This window comes from Lagopus leucura, unplaced genomic scaffold (assembly GCF_019238085.1).
Source record: "Lagopus leucura isolate 7727_CA_CO unplaced genomic scaffold, USGS_WTPT01 Super-Scaffold_739, whole genome shotgun sequence".
In the NCBI taxonomy this organism is placed as follows: domain Eukaryota; kingdom Metazoa; phylum Chordata; class Aves; order Galliformes; family Phasianidae; genus Lagopus; species Lagopus leucura.
The window spans coordinates 578,418-595,357 of NW_024962255.1; the positions used below are offsets into that span (position 1 = coordinate 578,418).

General features: G+C 46.2%; 2 protein-coding genes across 3 annotated transcripts in view; one reads left to right on the top strand and one right to left on the bottom strand.

Moving 5' to 3' along the window:
• The window catches only part of MINPP1 (multiple inositol-polyphosphate phosphatase 1), a 41,391-nt gene extending 24,854 nt beyond the window's left edge, over nt 1–16,537 (bottom strand). The window contains exon 1 of the mRNA XM_042862660.1: nt 16,244–16,537. Within this exon, the coding sequence (XP_042718594.1) occupies nt 16,244–16,259 (16 nt within the window). The 5' untranslated portion in view covers nt 16,260–16,537. The remainder of the gene's footprint in view (nt 1–16,243) is intronic.
• Nucleotides 16,538–16,869: 332 nt separating this feature from the next.
• The window catches only part of SGMS1 (sphingomyelin synthase 1), a 76,895-nt gene continuing 76,824 nt past the window's right edge, over nt 16,870–16,940 (top strand). Inside the window, exon 1 of one of the 2 annotated variants that reach the window (XM_042862941.1) lies at nt 16,870–16,937. The gene's annotated coding sequence lies outside the window, so the exon portion shown is untranslated. The remainder of the gene's footprint in view (nt 16,938–16,940) is intronic. The other variant, XM_042862939.1, reaches the window with a different exon arrangement.

A 16,940-nucleotide genomic window follows, 5' to 3' on the forward strand; every position in this document is an offset into this window, starting at 1 on the left:
TAATCCAGTGGGAACTTTTTATAGTAGTTTCTCAGACTGGATTTAGCCTTGGATGGCTGAGGAATTATAAAAAGTATATTCCAAGCAAAAGTCAGCAGAGCTTGAGGAGATTTGTTCCTCTGCCCTCTGCAGTCTGTTCTTCAGCAGATTTTGGAGAATAATTAAGATACATTCAAAATGGAATAACATGAAAAAATATTAACATTTTAGTTTTCATATAGCACAGTACAGGGTAAATATTAAAGAAGAGAGAATGAGGATGGGGCATACATAATAGTTTGTGCTAAATCACAAAGCTTAGCATTAAGCCAGCAACAGGGAAAACCTGTTGGAGGCGGGCTGAAATTTACCTCTTGTAACAAACAACAGGGATTTCTGCTGCAAACCATCAACTCAAACTAATGAAAGAGGAGGAAAGCAAAAACAGGCCAGATAATTTCCAGGCAACTGTGAGCCATCCGTGTGGCATCGCTATGTAACGGCAAGTACACATTTAAGGTAGGTCAGAGGAAACAGCAGTAGTACAGATGGGGAAAGATTAATGCTACCCACAGCAGGTGTTGCTGTGATTGCATCTGGAAAGCTGCACAATGAGTGCTGGCCATCCACAGTCACCTCTGGCACGGTGCGCATCATGGGAGAGGATGCTGCGTGGATGTAAACAGGACATGAGTAAATGAGGGCTGGGTGTCTGGAGATTTCTTATTGGGAAGGGATGGTTTTGGGAACTGTCTTCCACACATAGAAGACCTGGCTAAGCTCAGATAAAGTTATCAACCTCAGTGAGATGAATGAGATGCTTTGCCTGATACCGCTCTGCTTCTTGCCAGAGAGCAGCAGCAGGTTCAAGCCTGCAGCATGCTTTCATAATGAGGCTTCTCGCCCAGGGCAGCAGGATGTTACAGTGGGAGCGTGACTTTCCCTGACCAGTGCCATTCATCCCTGCATGAAAAGAGGGACAGAAGAGCTTTGAAAGAGCTTTAGAAAAATTCAGTGTCAGGAGTTGATGTGAAACAAATCCAACTGTCCTGTGCTGCATTCAAAGTCACACTGCATTAAATCAGTCAGGATGAACAGAAGAGAGGCATTTTGCCAATGTACTCAGCAGATGTACAGTCACGGTTGGTCAGCAGATTTCGAAAATTACAGCCATCACCTAAGAAAGATTTTCTTCGTTTTCAATCCACCTTTTTGATAGATTCAGTAAATAAAACATAATCCAGTAGCACTTTTCCCAATCCAGAGGTATCAAATTGTCCTTATGATATGAATGTTAAATTATTTCTACCTTTTCCATTTTTTCTCATAGATCCTCTTTTCTTTAAAAAAGCATTGATCATCAATGTTATCATAAGAAAAACCTGAAGAAGGCTGCTGTTTTACAGATATTTCTCATGGCCTCTAATCCTCCTTCTTGGAAGCAATTTAAATTCCATTCAAAATCTCTTTCTTACGTAGAGTAGTAAGCTTTGCCCATTTTTTTTTTTCCACAGGAGATAACAACTCACTGCTGGCTCACTTTTCATTTTTCTCAGAGTGCTCTTTGCTGCCCTATTTTGTTCAGATTTCTTCACTTTTACACTTGAGAGATGACAAGGCAGAGAGATTATTATGCTTGCCAGTGCCCCCATGCAAGAGGAGAAGCAAATTAATTCCTATACCATTTCAGAGCTAGAAAAAAGCTAGATACTTGCTCTGCCCTCCCTGAATCTGCAGCACAGCTAGAAGTACATCAGAGTACTGGCAGTAAGGGTGGCTGGGTCAGCTGCTGATATACCTGATGGATGGCATACAGCACATTTGCAAAATATTTTGGGTTGGGCACTTTGAGGAAGCTATCAAGCAAGCTCTCAAAAGAAAGTCTGCAAATTAATTGGGTGCAGCAGAATTGCCAGGTCACAGCATGAACCAGTGGTTGAGCACCAGGTGACAAGGCATGGCTAACCCGGGTACAAGCAATGCACCTGAGTGACCAGAAGGGCTGCAGCCTGGATCCACCCCTCCTCACCCTCATTTAAGGGTTAGCAGCTGCAGGAGCAGCATCTCTCTGGACAGAGGTTGTGCTTCTGTTGAGATGTCACTGGTTGTTGGAAGGATGAGATGATTTTCCTTCTTTACTACTTGCTTTTGGTCCATAGTGCCTGTATCCCATTTGAAGTCACTGTCTTTGCCTTCTTTTTGCCATACAGTGGGTCTCACATTCAGTCAAGAGATGAAGATGAACCAGGCCTTAATGTGACAATAAAGGGAGAGGCCTGGGTGGTCCGGGGGAGTTGAATATGTTACTTAGGAGAAGGACAAAGGCAGATTCCGTGTTCATACCATCTCTGCTATAGTAATACAATATAAATAAAGCCCCTTCTAGCCCCATAAAGCCCTGATTACTTCAAAGGGCCGAGCATCCAAAGAAAGGTCGTTCTTACAGCTGCCTTTGCTGGGTTCACCTGGCTGCTGCTGGCATTTGGATAGCCTTACTGGCCTTGCAAGAGATTTCAGAATGGTTTTGGGTAATGTGGCGTTCCACCTGACAGTCAGCATGGCTGGGTCTTCTGTCTGCATTTAGGATTAACACCTGCATAAGCTCTCACATTGCTTTTTGTGGCTTCTGTTTTCCTAACTATTGCTCTGTTTTTCTTAGATGGAAAACAGGTGTGCTGTTTAGTGTTTGCTCTTCATTAGATGTATTAATAGGGCATCTATATATAGACAGATGGAATCAACTATTATTTTTTTGGTGTGCTATTTTTTAACACAGGTTTCAGAACCTGTTTGCTCAACTTCTATTTTACTTATAAAGAGGAAGCTGTGGGAATTGCTTGGTCTCTTTCGTAAGTCATTTTCCTACCTTTGTAGCTTATTGCCCTTGAAGATGGACAGATAGGCTTTCTCCATTATTTTTAGACAGAGGTGGTTTAGAGCTTATTACGATTTTTAAGGAGTCGATATTAGTCACAGTGGTAACCTCTAGGGGCCTTTTTCATAAACTGTGACTCTTTTCTGTATGAAGCATTGCAAAAACCAATAATGCTGTAGTATAAGGTGCTCTTGGAAACTCAGCAGGTTTTACTGTTTTCTTTTTTGTTTGTTTCCTAATAAAACACCGTTTATATGTCCTTAATGAAGCATGAAGAAGAGGAAAAATCAAGTAATATCAAAAATCATAGTTAATTTTGGTGCTATTTCTTCAGAGAACAATTGAAAAAATCCATGATTAAGAAATTCAGTGGGTTTTTTTTTCTAACATACAGTGCTTTGACCTTAACTGGGGGTTTGTTTCAAGAGGAAAGGAAGTGAAGGGGACCATTTGTCACAATTAAAAGAAAGCAAGCTCATTACTAATTTTAGGATTTCGTAACAGTTTGTTTTTTCAAGTAATTTTCCAGTGCTCAGTATTTCCTTTCACCCTATTCCAAACAGGATTGATCATAATAAGTGGAGGTAAAGGAATACCATCGAAGAAAAGCTCTTCTGGCTCTGTGGATAGTTCCCACATAGCCAGTGCTTCCTATCTGAGATTTGGTGTCAGATTTTTATTTTGTATTTGTTCTTGATGAAACTCATCAATAAGGTTAAGTGCAGGGTGCTGTATCTGGCTCAGGGCAATCCCAGGTATTTATACAAACTGGAAAAGGATATCATTGAGAGCAGCCCTGAAGAGAAGGTCTTGGAGGTGCTGGTGGAGAAGAAGCTGGACATGAGCCGGCAATGTGCGCTTGCAGCTTGGAAAGCCAACTGTGTTCTGGGCTGCATTAAACAAAGGGTGGTGAACAAGGAGAGGGGTCTGTATAATCAACGTTCATACAGAGTGGTGTGGTTAGGCTGATATCTACAGATGATGTAGCTAGAAAGATTATCACTGTGGAAAGGGATAATTGAAAATAAACAAAAATGCCCATCCATGCACCAGACTTACAAGAAAAAGTCCAAAGGGAGCAACCTCCAGCAAGAGATCCCTCCTCAGTGGCAGTCAGCCCTTAAATGGGGCCTAGGAGAGGTGCAGCCAGGCTCCAACCCTTCTGGTCACACAGCTGAATTGCTTTCACCTGTGCTCCATGGCTGACTCAGTGCTTGCCTCAGGTGGTCAATGAAGGTTCAGGCCGTGACTCAATAGTTCCCATACATGCTTCTCATGCACAAGTGAGACATTTTGGAATTGGGATGGATGTTATTGATGGCATTGGTGACAAAGCAGGCACAGCTAATGCCTGCAGACCCAATGGTGCCATGATGAAGGGCTGCAGTGTGTTCTGAGGTCAGAAAAGAGCAGGTTTTGGTGGACGGCTGCCAAGGGCAGTTGCCAGCTCTGCAGGCAGGATCCCATGGAGGATGTCCCTCTGCAGCAGGACCAGGATGAAGACGACAAGCTGCAGCAGGCCCAAGAACAGCAGAAACCTCCTGAGCAACAGAAGAAGGTTCACTCAGACCAAGGGACACATTTGTCTCAGCACTTTCCAACCAACCACTCCAAACTGCTCCACAGACCTGTGCCATACAGGGAGCAACCCAATCTGTCGTGCCTCTCTGCAGGGCTGCCAGAATCCCCGCCCAGTCCGCCCCCACCTGCTCTCCCCACTCAGGACACTAAGAAATACTGAAGGTTTTCATCCCCACAAAGTCAAAAGCTGCCTGATTGTCTCTGGACCCCAGGGCAGCTCACCGCAGCCAGGTTGTGAGTGCACGTCGCTGTGCTGCCGTCTGCTCATCCTAGAGGACAGGGCAAAGCAGGGACACGTGTTGGGGTTGTGAAGGTTTGGGCCTGGAACCCCTTCTTTGTCTCCACACACAGAAGTGGGTCCATATCCCCTGCCGTGGCCCTGAGGTGACCCTTTCCTCCCCAGGCCACAGCGAGGCTTTCTATCTTACCACTTGCACGGGCACAGTCTCGTGCATCAGGGAACTGATGTGCTCTTCCCTGCGGGTCACCTTCTTCCTGTTACAGACACCAGGAGGTTGGTGTATGAGAAGAGGCCTCAGCACCAGGACTTCTTCCCCCCCAAGGTGGCCACAGGGACCCGAGGCAGCTGCCCGGCTTCAGCCGGAGCCGGGACGGGCACCCCTTGGTGCCAGCCCTGCACAGGTCTGGCCTTCCCAAGCTCCAGCCGGTGGCACAGATGCCTGGGGGCTGCTGGCATCCCAGCTCCCCTCTGCCTCAGGTCTGGACTGCGCTGGGGAATCACTTACAAGGCAGTGCGCCTTTTGGTGTTCTCTTGTGCCTTTTGGAGGTTCTTCATGTCCACCTCCACCTCCTCCCTCAGAGCTTGGAGAAGGAAAGGGTCTGGTCAAGAACCCGCCCTGTGCCTGCTCGCAGGGGGCTTTCCCCATAAACGTGCTGCTCCCCATTCTCTCCCTGCCACCCTCCGTACCTTGCGGATTGTTGCCTTTTCTCTGGTTGGCAACCATGCACGTAGCAGGGAGGTTGAAACCGGATGAGCATTGTGGCCCTTTTCAACCCAGGACATTCCATGATATGATTCTACAAATCTGTTTCCTAACTCACACTCAAACTGCAGATCTGTGCTCTGCACTCATTGTTTGTTCAGTTCTAGTACATGTGTATTTAGATGTTTTGATGTTTTCCAGGAAGCATGGGTTGCAAACAAATGATGTAATCCATGCATATTTTTGGAAATGTTCAGCTCCACCCAAAACCAGGCTGAGACTGATGGCAAGCAGAGCTCTGCAGAGGAAAAATGCTGATTTGGCTGGCAGCTTTGCCCACAGCTCAATATCCTCACTGCATTTCAAAGCGTGTATTTCAGTAATACAAATGAGCCGGCACATTGGTCATCACGGCCTTTCTTTTAGCACCCTTAGCAGTGCAACAAAAGGAATAACGAATAGAAAGAGGTATTCAGCTGTGGTTAGTGGAGTCTGGGCCTTTTGTCTAGAAAATCCTGAACTTCCCAGCTGAAGTCCATCATAACAACTTAGAAACTTTTGTCTGCTTTTCCCTCAAAATCAGATCATGCCAGTAACACTTTTATCTTGGACAAAGAAGAAGGGAGCTGAAAATTGGATTTACTGTCTGTATGGGAACTGCTGAGTCACGGCCTGAACCTCTGATTGATCACCTGAGGTGAGCCATGAGTCAGCCAGAGGAGCACAGGTGAAGGCAATTCACCTGTGCTACCGGAAGGGGTGGAGCCAGGCTCCACCCCTCCTGGACCTATTTAAGAGCTGGCTACCAGAGGGGAAGGATCTCTTCTGGAGATCCTCCTCTTTGATATCTTCTAGTGAGCTCAACCCAAGGGTAAGCTCTTCTACTTATTCTCTTTTGTGATCCTTGTTTGCCTTACTCTTTTGATTATATTGCAATTATAACATCTTGGTTATACAACTGTCATTAAGGTTAATCATTTACTTCTGTTTATTTGGGGTTGAAAAGTGCTGCGTAGTTCAATAACTGTGCCCAGGACTTGGGGCTTACGAGAATGGCAGTGAAACAGTGCTAACATGTCCCATGTCAGGAATGTTTTTTGAGTTCAGTGATAAAAGCCATGGAAAGCATCTTATTCTGTTTGTATAAAAAGAATCCATTCAAATTCAAAAGAAAAAAAAAGGAAAAGAAAAATGAGTCTAAAATGCGAGGGCTGAAACACTGGTGGCCTTAAAAATATATAATTTTTTCAAGATAAATGAATAAAAAGTGAAACAGAAGAAATATATTGAAATTCCATTCTTTCTCACTCTGCACGCAGAGCAAAATAACTTTCCAGAAAAGTTTTTCTTTGTTGTTATCGACGTGGTTGAGGAAAGAAAGCTTTGTGAATCAATACGTGGTGAACAGTTACTTGGTAGCACAGTTACAATCATTTTTCTTCTTGGCTTCTTTTAGGAATTACTTGTATGATTACATTTCAACTGAAAGCCATGAAGTTTGGCCATATTTTGTGTTAGGCTCAGAGTCAGGTTTCAGTGTCACAACCAGTAAGGTCCCACTTTTAGGTCATTGCTCTTATGACTGGGGACATGATACTCTGCAGAACAGGAGTTCCTTGCTCTTTTGTCCTTCCCCACATTTTTCCTGATTGAACATTTGTGTTTCCTTCACTCATGCTGGGGCAAAATCTTTTCCTTATGCAGCAGACTTTCCTCACTGGAATTCACTTTCATGTTGTATACATCAAAAGCTCATGGCTGCATACTGAATTTGTATAAACCTATTTAAAATGTCAAGATAATAATTTACTTAACCTAGACAGGCTGAGCAGTGGGCCTGGGAGAACCCCATGATTGTTCTGTGTGACAGGACAAGGGAAAATGGTTTCAAATAAAAGAAGGGAAATTTAATTTAGATATGAGGAAAAGGTTTTTTACATTGAGAGTGGTGAGGCACTGGCGCAGGTTGTGCAGAGATGTGTGGATGTTCCATCTCTGGAGATGTTTGAGGTCAGAGCCCTGTCCAGCCTGAGAACCTGATGGAGCTGTCTATATCTCCATTCATTGGAGGTTGGTTGGACTAGGTGACCTTTAAAGATCTCTTCCAACTCCAACAATTTTAGTATTCAATGAAGTATTTGTCTCCTTTTGCTAAGGCACTGACTGCACTTTTTCATATGCAGATGTGAAATGAGACCTATTCCAGCTAGATCTGATACTGATATCTGATAGATACACCTAGTATACATATTAGTATGGAAGTATTGCCAAGTATATATTAGTGTACTTATTATATTACCTCATGTTAGTTATAAGGTACTGAAAACCATAATCTGGCAAGTTTCAATACCTCTTCTATATAATATGATGTCACATGGTTTAACACCATTAACATGTATGCCTTGAGGTTGCTCTTCAATAGACCCACAACCTGTGGCTACAGAATACATTCACTTGCAAAGTGATTTAGTATAAAAAGGAGTCTGATAACCATTTATCATATTAAAAAGAATTTCTCAATTTATGTGAGTCGTGTCCCCTTCTGACACAGAAAGTATATTATATGTCTCTGTGCACAGTAAGGATATTTAAAAATTACATACTGCATTACCTGGATAGGAAAATCAATCCTATCCAATATGAAAGTATAAATATCACTTGCTGAATGAAGATGAATGTAACATTCCCACTGAGTGAGTCTATTCTGGGGAAATCATGAAGCAGAAATAAGATTAAAATAAAATGTGACAGCTGGATCTTGTTGCTAGCTCTAAAAGAGTCCCTCTTCCATGACAAGGTTGCACCCGGTTCCTTTTATAGCAACTCTGGTTTATCTCCCCTGTAATTTTGGCCTGAGAAATTCCAGCTAAGCTTTGACGTCAAAGGCAACTCTCTACAAGCAGAGATTGTCTTTTTATGCAGAGCAAATTTACAAAACAAGTTTCACTGGTAAGGACGACTTCTGCCTTCCTTCCTTACATCATCCCTGAGCTCCCAAATTACCTTTAAACTTTCTGTAAGGTAAAATTCCATTGCAACATCACACTTGTGTTATATCTAAAAAGAGGTGGACAGACCAAGCTGTTGGTTGTCTCGTGGACAGTTTTTAAGCCAGCCTGCTCCCTCTGTTGTTGGTGTGCTTTCACTCTCATCGAAGCACATACAGAAGACAACTCTTGTAGTCTGTGTGATTACAGATCCCGCTAGAGCTCTTCTGCTCACAACAAAGCTGCTGGCAGTAACCTCAGTATGCTGCTGTAGTGGCTGAGGCCATCAGAAATCTCTGGGCTGATGCACAAACATGTTCTCGCAAGTTGTTCATTTAACTTGAAGTGATGATTGCATTTGAAACTATCATCCTGCCAGAAGTATCATTCTAAGCCCCTTTATATTCTGCATCCAAAAGACACTCTGCAACAGATTTGATGTCAGCTAGCATTGGAGACCTCCTTCCAGTTAAGTGCAGCATTGGTAGAATTTATTTCCCACACTGCACTGTGCTGCAGTGCTTGACTCCTGTGTGCATATTGGCACTTGGTCCTGAGGCTGCTGTGAGCGAGGCAGGCAGAGTCAAGGAGCCCATTAAAATATGTGTGGTCTTAGCAAGGACTAATTCATTACCAGGAATAACTTTGAACTGACACAGAAAGTCAGCACTCCTTCTTGGCATAGAATGATGATCTATTCTTCCTGGACCTCAGAGCACTTTATTTTTAGCCAAAAATAATCATGGGCTGTTAAGCACAAAGCAAACCTGAGATGCAGAGAAGCCTGCAGCCCCGTGCACAGGACAGAAGAACTCTCACTGCAGCAGTCTCGCGCTGGTGGAGACGTATGGGACTTCACACCTGGCCCAGTAGAGCCATTCCTGCATCAACTCGATGTACATGTGTCACCCAGACAAGACAAACTGTCCTTTTTTAAATGATTCAGAATCAAAAAACCACAAGGTATTTTTGGAGACAGAAAGGAGATATTAAGAGCCAGCAAAATTGCTTCAGTTTGTTCTCTGCTCTCCATGGAAGTGTCCACAATATCCCTACACAGTTCTATTTTATAATGCAAGGAGGAAGGGATCTGGTCTAAGCTGTTTTCTAAAGGTTATATAGGGAGTTTCTGGGAGAGCCTAGAAATAGATAAGGGCAGCCATGATGGCAGAGAGGCTACTGATGTCCTTGTGCTTGAATGCAAGGCATCAACAAAGCAGGCCAACCCTAAGAAATGTGTGGTCATTCATAATTCTGTATTCATATTTCAGTATAATTCTGTGTACGGTGTAATAATTCTGAGCCACACTTCCCAAAGAGATGAATGGGGTGTCATCTGAGGAGGAGCATTATGAGATGGAGACCTTGCAGGAGTGCCTGGCCAGAACCCACAAGCTTCTCAAATAAACAGATTGAGGAAAGGGGAAAGTCTCAGTTTTTTCCAAAGGAAAGAATGTGTCTTCTGCTTTGTTTGCTGATACCAAACAGGTAAGGGCTGGAGCACTGACACTGACACCTGGGAGCAGGAGGTAGACTGGGACCCCATGAGATCCAGCACTGTGGTGACACTGTGATCCTGAGAAAAACACTGTTTCATGCATGACACTGGTCCAAACCTTAAGTGATCTATGCAGAATGAAAGGCTGAGTGAACTGGGTCTGTTCAGCCTTGAGAAAAGAAGACTGAGAGGGGACCTGATCCAGGTCTGTAAATATCTAAGGTGTGGGGGGCAGAGTGGCGAGGCCGGACTCTTTTCAGTGGTAAGTGGAGACAGGACAAGGGGAAACGGCCGGAAACTGCAGCATAGGAAGTTCCGCACAAATGTGCGCAAGAACTTCTTTACAGTGAGGTGACGGAGCACTGGAACAGGCTGCCCAGGGAGGTGGTGGAGTCTCCTTCTCTGGAGATGTTCAAGACCTGCCTGGATGCCTACCTGTGCGACCTGCTGTAGGGAACCTGCTTTGGCAGGGGGGTTGGACTCGATGATCTCTGGAGGTCCCTTCCAACCCCTACAATTCTGTGATTCTGTGATACTTTACGGAGATACAAGCAATACTGCCCTGACTGCCGTTGCCTACAGCAATGTTTCTTTGCAGAGGACAAACACAAATGATGCTTTTGCAGATGCATATAAAAAATACTCTGTGGTAACAGCACTGGAGAAGAGCCTGTAGTAAATTTAAGCTTGTGACATTGTGGGTTTGGGGTGGAGAAGGCAAGGAGGAACAGCGGTGTCCCTGCTCTCAGTTACAGCTCTGTGGCTACTCCTTGCCTTGCACTCACAGCTGGCTGCTTCTGCCATAATACTTGTCACTGTTTCTACAGCTCAGTAAAGGAAGAAGTGTATGAGAGGCCCCTGGGTCTGGGCACATCTCTGTAACAGCAGCTATGAGCCCTTGTGATTCTTCCAGCTGGGGCTTTGTCACATCTGCCAGAAGAGCTGTGCTTTTTCACCCATGGCTTAAGCCTCTGCCCTCCTAGCCCTGCAGCAAAAGAAAAGAAACACAGCAAAGACTGAATCTGGACTAAATAGGTGGTCAAATCCTACTCCAACAAGCTTTCAATGCCAGGTCCATGCAGTGAGGAAGCACTGCGCTCTGCTCCAGCAAATGGTAGAGCCATGCCTACTGAAAACCCAGACACGTACCTTCCATAAAGCTTCTTATCTAGCTGCTTATTTCATTATTGCAATGATTGCTATTTACACACGTAAAGGCTTGGTCCAAGTGTAGGTAGCCACGTGCACACGAAGGCCAGTCTGTGCTCCTTGCTCTTTGAAGCACTGTCACACAGAGCCAGTCTTGCAAGAGGCGAAACCTCCTTTTCTCTCTTTGACTCAGTGAGAAGGTGAAGGGTTCCACAAACCAGAGGCTACTGGTGTTGCTGCATATCAAAGTTAGTGGTCTTCAGTAGAGAAAAGTGTTCTTTGATCAGCATCTTTTACTTTACTGAAATTAACTGTTATGCTAATAGTCTTACTCATTAAAGCTTTGCTCTAATAGTCCTGAATTACTGCTAGGATAACGACATTTCTGCTTCTAAATGTCCTGTGCATTCCAACCAAATTACATCTGTGTTTGTGCACAGATAAATGTGAATTATTCTCACAAAACCTACATTAAACATCCTTCCTGCTTCAAAAATACCACAGGATAAAAGATGACCAGGTCACCTGGCAATCATCCTTTGCCTTCAGAAAGGGAGAACAGACACTCCTCCTGGCATTTAAAAAGGAAAGAAATCTGTAGGATATATCCTCTTACATGCATAGAGTGAGTCAGGCTCCTGTACAGCAAGAATGTGTGCTGTAAGGTGCAAGAAGACAATCTAGTTTCTCATTGTACAGTAGTGGAGAAGGAAGCAAGCAAGGAAGAAACAACTATACTTGATTTATGATTTGCAATGTCTAACGTATTGCTATTGCACCAAGGATGCACGTATGGGAGTGACACCACACCTGGTGAAGCTCTAAAATCAAATGACTGCTGTAGAAATAACTGCTCCTAGCCTGTGACTGTGGTGCAACTGGGACGTGTCATGAGGGCAGTGCTGCAACAAGGTGAGTACAGCAGAGAAAATGACTGATGGTGAAGTACACGTACTTGCAGCAGCACTTGGTACCGCCACGTGATTCCCCATCCCCGCTCCCCAGCTGAACGTGCAGGGCTGATACATGCAACCCACCCACATGTAAGCCCCCCACTGCTTATTTTAGGATGGGGCTGATCAGTTGACTTGAGCTTTAGAAGATCTCTCACAGTGCCATATCTGTGATTTGCATTTTTGTGCACAACCTCGGTTCAGCCTTGTGCTTTGGTGACTGACAGGTTGCCTGGAAGTTGCGGTGCCTGGATGAGTAAGTCTCTGCCTTGGTCGACCTGAGGGGATTCAGCTTTAGTTGTTCCTACCATCTCATTCCCAATGAAGAGAAGTAGTCTTACAACTTACTATATCAAATCTTAAAAAGAAGGTGGCCATTATCAATGAAACTGAAACCTTTCCTTGCTGTAAGTTACCACAAAATTTGATCTGAGCTAATGTAATTTCTGGGAAATGTAATACACTGAAATCTTGGCTACCAGCAAAAGGCCAAACATGATACATACCCCCTTTTTATGGTCTTCACAACATCAGCCCAATTTGCAGAACAAACACATTCAGCCTTCAGCCCTTGTCCTATCACTCGTGCATCCTGCAGCTAGTAAGATGGATGCATTCAGTGATGCTCCAGGAGAAAACTACCCCTGCACTGGTGAGAGCTGCTCTAGTACCTGCATTCTGCCAGCAAAACTGTCTGCTTAACAGCCCCTGAGAGACATTCACAGCCCCAGGAGAAGGTCAGAGCCACAGTAACAGCAGTCTGCAGAAGTTAGGCTCTCTACCATGCTTGACAATAGTGAGGGGGTTCAAGGGATCTCTGGAAGTTCCCAGTCCAGAGTAAAACTATTGTTCACAATACCTGCAAAGGGAGGTTGAATTTGTAAATCTTATTGCATAGTGGTACAGGACACAGATCACTAATCAGCTTTAGGCTGTGAGTTAAACATTAAAAGGAAATGGTAATTGTTAAACCCACTTAGTACAGACTTGTGCTGACACTATTCCTGCTACCCAAGCTGCATTCACTAGAAACAAAAAACATTTTATTTTAATTACAGATATCTTTCTTCTCTAGATTGGCCTGAAAGGCTCCAACAGGTGAAACAGAAAATCCAGCCTGAGCAAGCAATTGATGCCATCCCTGGGTGCCAGAGCCACAGGAGGACAGAAAACACAAAGTGTTTTGTAATGGATATTCTCAAAATTCATGTGGGGGGATGAATAAATACTGGGTGAAACCATGGAAGCCTCCAGGATCAGATCCTGTAACTGAGCAGTAAGGAGAGCTGTCATTACATGACCGCAGAATTTCTGGGCTCACAGAAAAACACAGATGATCATGACTTGGAACCTCCTGGAAACGGTTATGCTCCTGTTCCTCCCACACCAGCGAGGCGGCACATTCTCTTGAAAGCAGGAAGCTGACTGGGAAGAAACTTCCACACCTGTCCTTGCAGCTCTCTGAGCTGCTCCAAAGCTGGAGCTGTGTGACTTCTGCTGTGAAATCCCATCTTGCTGGAGCTGGTTTTGTACCGTGTGGTTTTCCTCCCCTGCCAGCTCCTGCTCTCAGTCCAGCTGAGGTCATTTAGCATTAACTATTCTGTAGTACTGGTTCTTGGCTGCTGTAGAGCCCTTTGCTGCTGGACCTGCCCAAGCATCTGGCACTTGCTACAGTAGAAGGATGCGGTGGAGTGGCTGCAGCCCAGGCCCAGCTGACCCATGCCAGGCCACGTATGTGGATGGCAAAATACCATCTTCCCTTTTGGAAACCAACCTGCTCCATGAACTGATGTCAAGGACAAAGCTACAGCGCCGTTCTGATGAGAAGTGACACATGTTGTGGGAATGCATGGCTGGTTTCCACAGACCTTATCAAGAGGCAAATCTTTTGACTGTCTTTTGTGCCCATTTTTTATTTTTCCTACTTTTTTATCTTTAAATGGGGAAACGGTTGCTACTGTCCTGTTTCTGTTAAGCATTTCTTGTTTTATTTAAAGTTTTGAGCCATTTTCAGTCTGTATACATACCGAAAATCAGGACGAAGAGCGCTTTTGCCCTTCTGCTCCACGGGAGTTCTCTGCCCTCCCTGAGCTCACCTTCGGACCCCACGTCAGGCTTTGCTAGGCGTACCGCCCCAGGCAAACTCTTCCACTCGGCAGCGGCTCCGACGCGGCGGGACTGGGAGTAGCAGGGTGACCTCCTGCAATTCCAAGAGCGGCCGCTCGGGGGCGCGGTGAGCGGCGCAGGCAGACGGCGCGGCCCGGCAGTGCGCGCAAGGACCGCTCACCTCTCGGCACAACGGTCTGCTGCCTCCCAGCCTACACATCCAGCCGTGGTCTCCACTAGCCAGAAAGCTCTTGCTAAAAGGAACGTGGCTACCCAGAAATGCGGCTGTTCAGGTCTTTAGATGCGGGGTTTGCCTGAGTCTGCTGCTGCCCTCACACGATGGCAGAAATACCATCTGCATAAGGTGGATGACCTGCTCAACCTGCTGGTAGAGCTGGAGAGATTAAGGAACATCAGGGAGTGTGAGCAGGAGATGGACCGGTGAAGCAGCTCCCTGCCATATCTGCAAGAAAGGCAGCGGTGTGATAGCAATTCATATAAGCGGTGGATCCCTTGCCCCACTGCAATTGGGCAGGGAGAGGGGAACCTAAGAGACAGAAAGGAATGGAAACAGGAGAGCTCCCCTCCCTACCTATGCTGCTTTCCCAGATGCCTTTATACCATAGATTTGAGGCTCTGGATCTCCAAAGACAAGTGCAGGTGCTGTGGAAGGTCCACCCAGAAGGTTGTCTATGGAGAGAGAGGTGGTTGACTCCACGCCTCAAGACTCCTCCACCAAGAAGGAAAGAAGGGTAATCACCACAGGAGACTCCCTTCTGAGAGGAATGGAGGGCCCTGTATGTCAGCCAGACCTCACCTGTACGGAAGTGTGGGAGACCCCTCAGCCTGCTTTACAGAAGCTCTTTTAGTTTAAAAACCATTTCCCTTTGTCCTATCACTATCAGTCTGTGTAAAACGTTTTCTCCCCTCCTGCTTATAGTCTCCCTTTAAGTACTGGAAGGACACAGTGAGGTCTCCCTGGAGCCTTCTGTTTCCAGCATGAACAAATCCACCTCCCTCAACCTTTCCTCATAGAAGAGGTGCTCCAGCCCTTTGATCATCTTTGTTGCCCTCCTCTAGACCTGCTACACCCAAGAGGAGAAATAATCCAGCAAGCATGTGAGCAAGGTCCTCCCCTGTCAGCGAAAAGCATCTCTGGGCTACTTCCAATGCTGCACAATAGCAAAAATGGGGGACAGTGAATTAATACCCCTGATGCTAACTCGAGGCCTCCCACCCCACAGCCTGCTGGGGACTTTGCAAACTTGTGCTGAAAAACATTAGTTTGGTCTGTAAATGCAGGAGACAGGAATAAGCCATCTTCAGAATTAGCTTAGTGGTATCTGATGCCAATGCCATTATTTTAGTATTATAGAAATGTGAATGTACTTTAATATTATTTCACTGGTTAAGTATTAATGTGCTACTAATAAATATATTCCACATGAAAATATATCTTAGAATGGAATATCATTATTTTCTTACTAACTGATCTCTGAAGATTGTGATCTATTAGTATTTTACTCTCTATCCATTAATGCAAACACTGATTTTCAATTAAATTCCTATTTATCCACTATAAACTTATTGCCACCATTCAGCATATTTCCTCCCAACAGAAACATGACTTAGACTTCCTTGTGAATGATCTGCTTTGGGACTGGTAACCTCTCATCCTGAAGGTCTCCTCTTGAGACTAAGAGAGAATGCCTTTACCATGTGATTATTATTTAAATAGCTTTGCTTCTTTGCTCTTATCATTAATGAGGCACCACCTATCTCAGCTGAGCCGATGGGTGAGTCAGAGCCATCACACTTATCATTCCTCTCCCTTTTGGTGCTTGGGGAAGAAAAGGCAGAGCTGATGTGGGCTCCACATGCCTGGAGGAGAAATTTCTGCTGAGCAGAGCTGTAGGCTATCTCCTGGAACAGCTGCCCAGAGAGGCTGTGGATGCCCCGTCCATCCCTGGAGGTGTTCAAGGCCAGGTTGGATGGGGCCCTGGGCAGCCTGGTCTGGTATTAAATGTGGAGGTTGGTGGCCCTGTGTGTGGCAGGGGGTTGGAGATTCACGATCCTTGAGGTCCCTTCCAACCCTGGCCATTCTGTGATTCTGTGATTCCTCCTGCTCCCACTGGGCATCCCGGCCCCAGGGAGCCCCGTCGCGGTGTTACCTGGCATCCATGGCATACGTGGGCACCTCCCTGACTCCTGGTGCCTTGCGAGTGGTGGGAGGGAGAAGAGCTGCCAGGATCACAAGGCGATCAGCGGGATTAAGGCTAGACAGCCGGGCTACGCGTAAACCTCTCGGTCGGCTCTTTGTCATTCCCACCAGGGAATCGATTTACAGTCTCATAAAGTTCATAAAGTACCAAAAAACGACCATACTCGAGAACAACCCCGGCGGGGGGGGTTTACTGTGACTGCCCTGGGGCTGCCAGAAGCGGCCGTCAGAGAGCGGACAGCACCCCGCCACAACGCGCGAGCCGTACCGACAGCGCGCCCGCCCCGCACGGGACGCGGCGGAGAACCCGTGTGACCTTCCGCCTTCTCTGCCGCCGTTCCCCGGGAGGAAAACGAGGCGGAGCCTCGCGCCGGACGGTCCTGCGTGAAGCCTCGCGCCCGCGCGGCCTCGAACCCTTTCCAAACGGCTCGGCGGAGCCGCGAGTCGCGCGGCCGCGCGCCCCACGCACGAGATGGCGGCGGGGAGATGACACGGAGCTCACGTGACGCGCCGCCCCGCCCCGCCCGCCGCCGCCGCTCGGGACGCGGAGCCGCCGCTGCCGCAGCCGCCGTCCAGGGGAGCCGCCCGGCAGGCGGCCGCCGCCACGAACCTGCCGAGCCCTGGGGCTCCGCGCCGCCCTCCCGGTG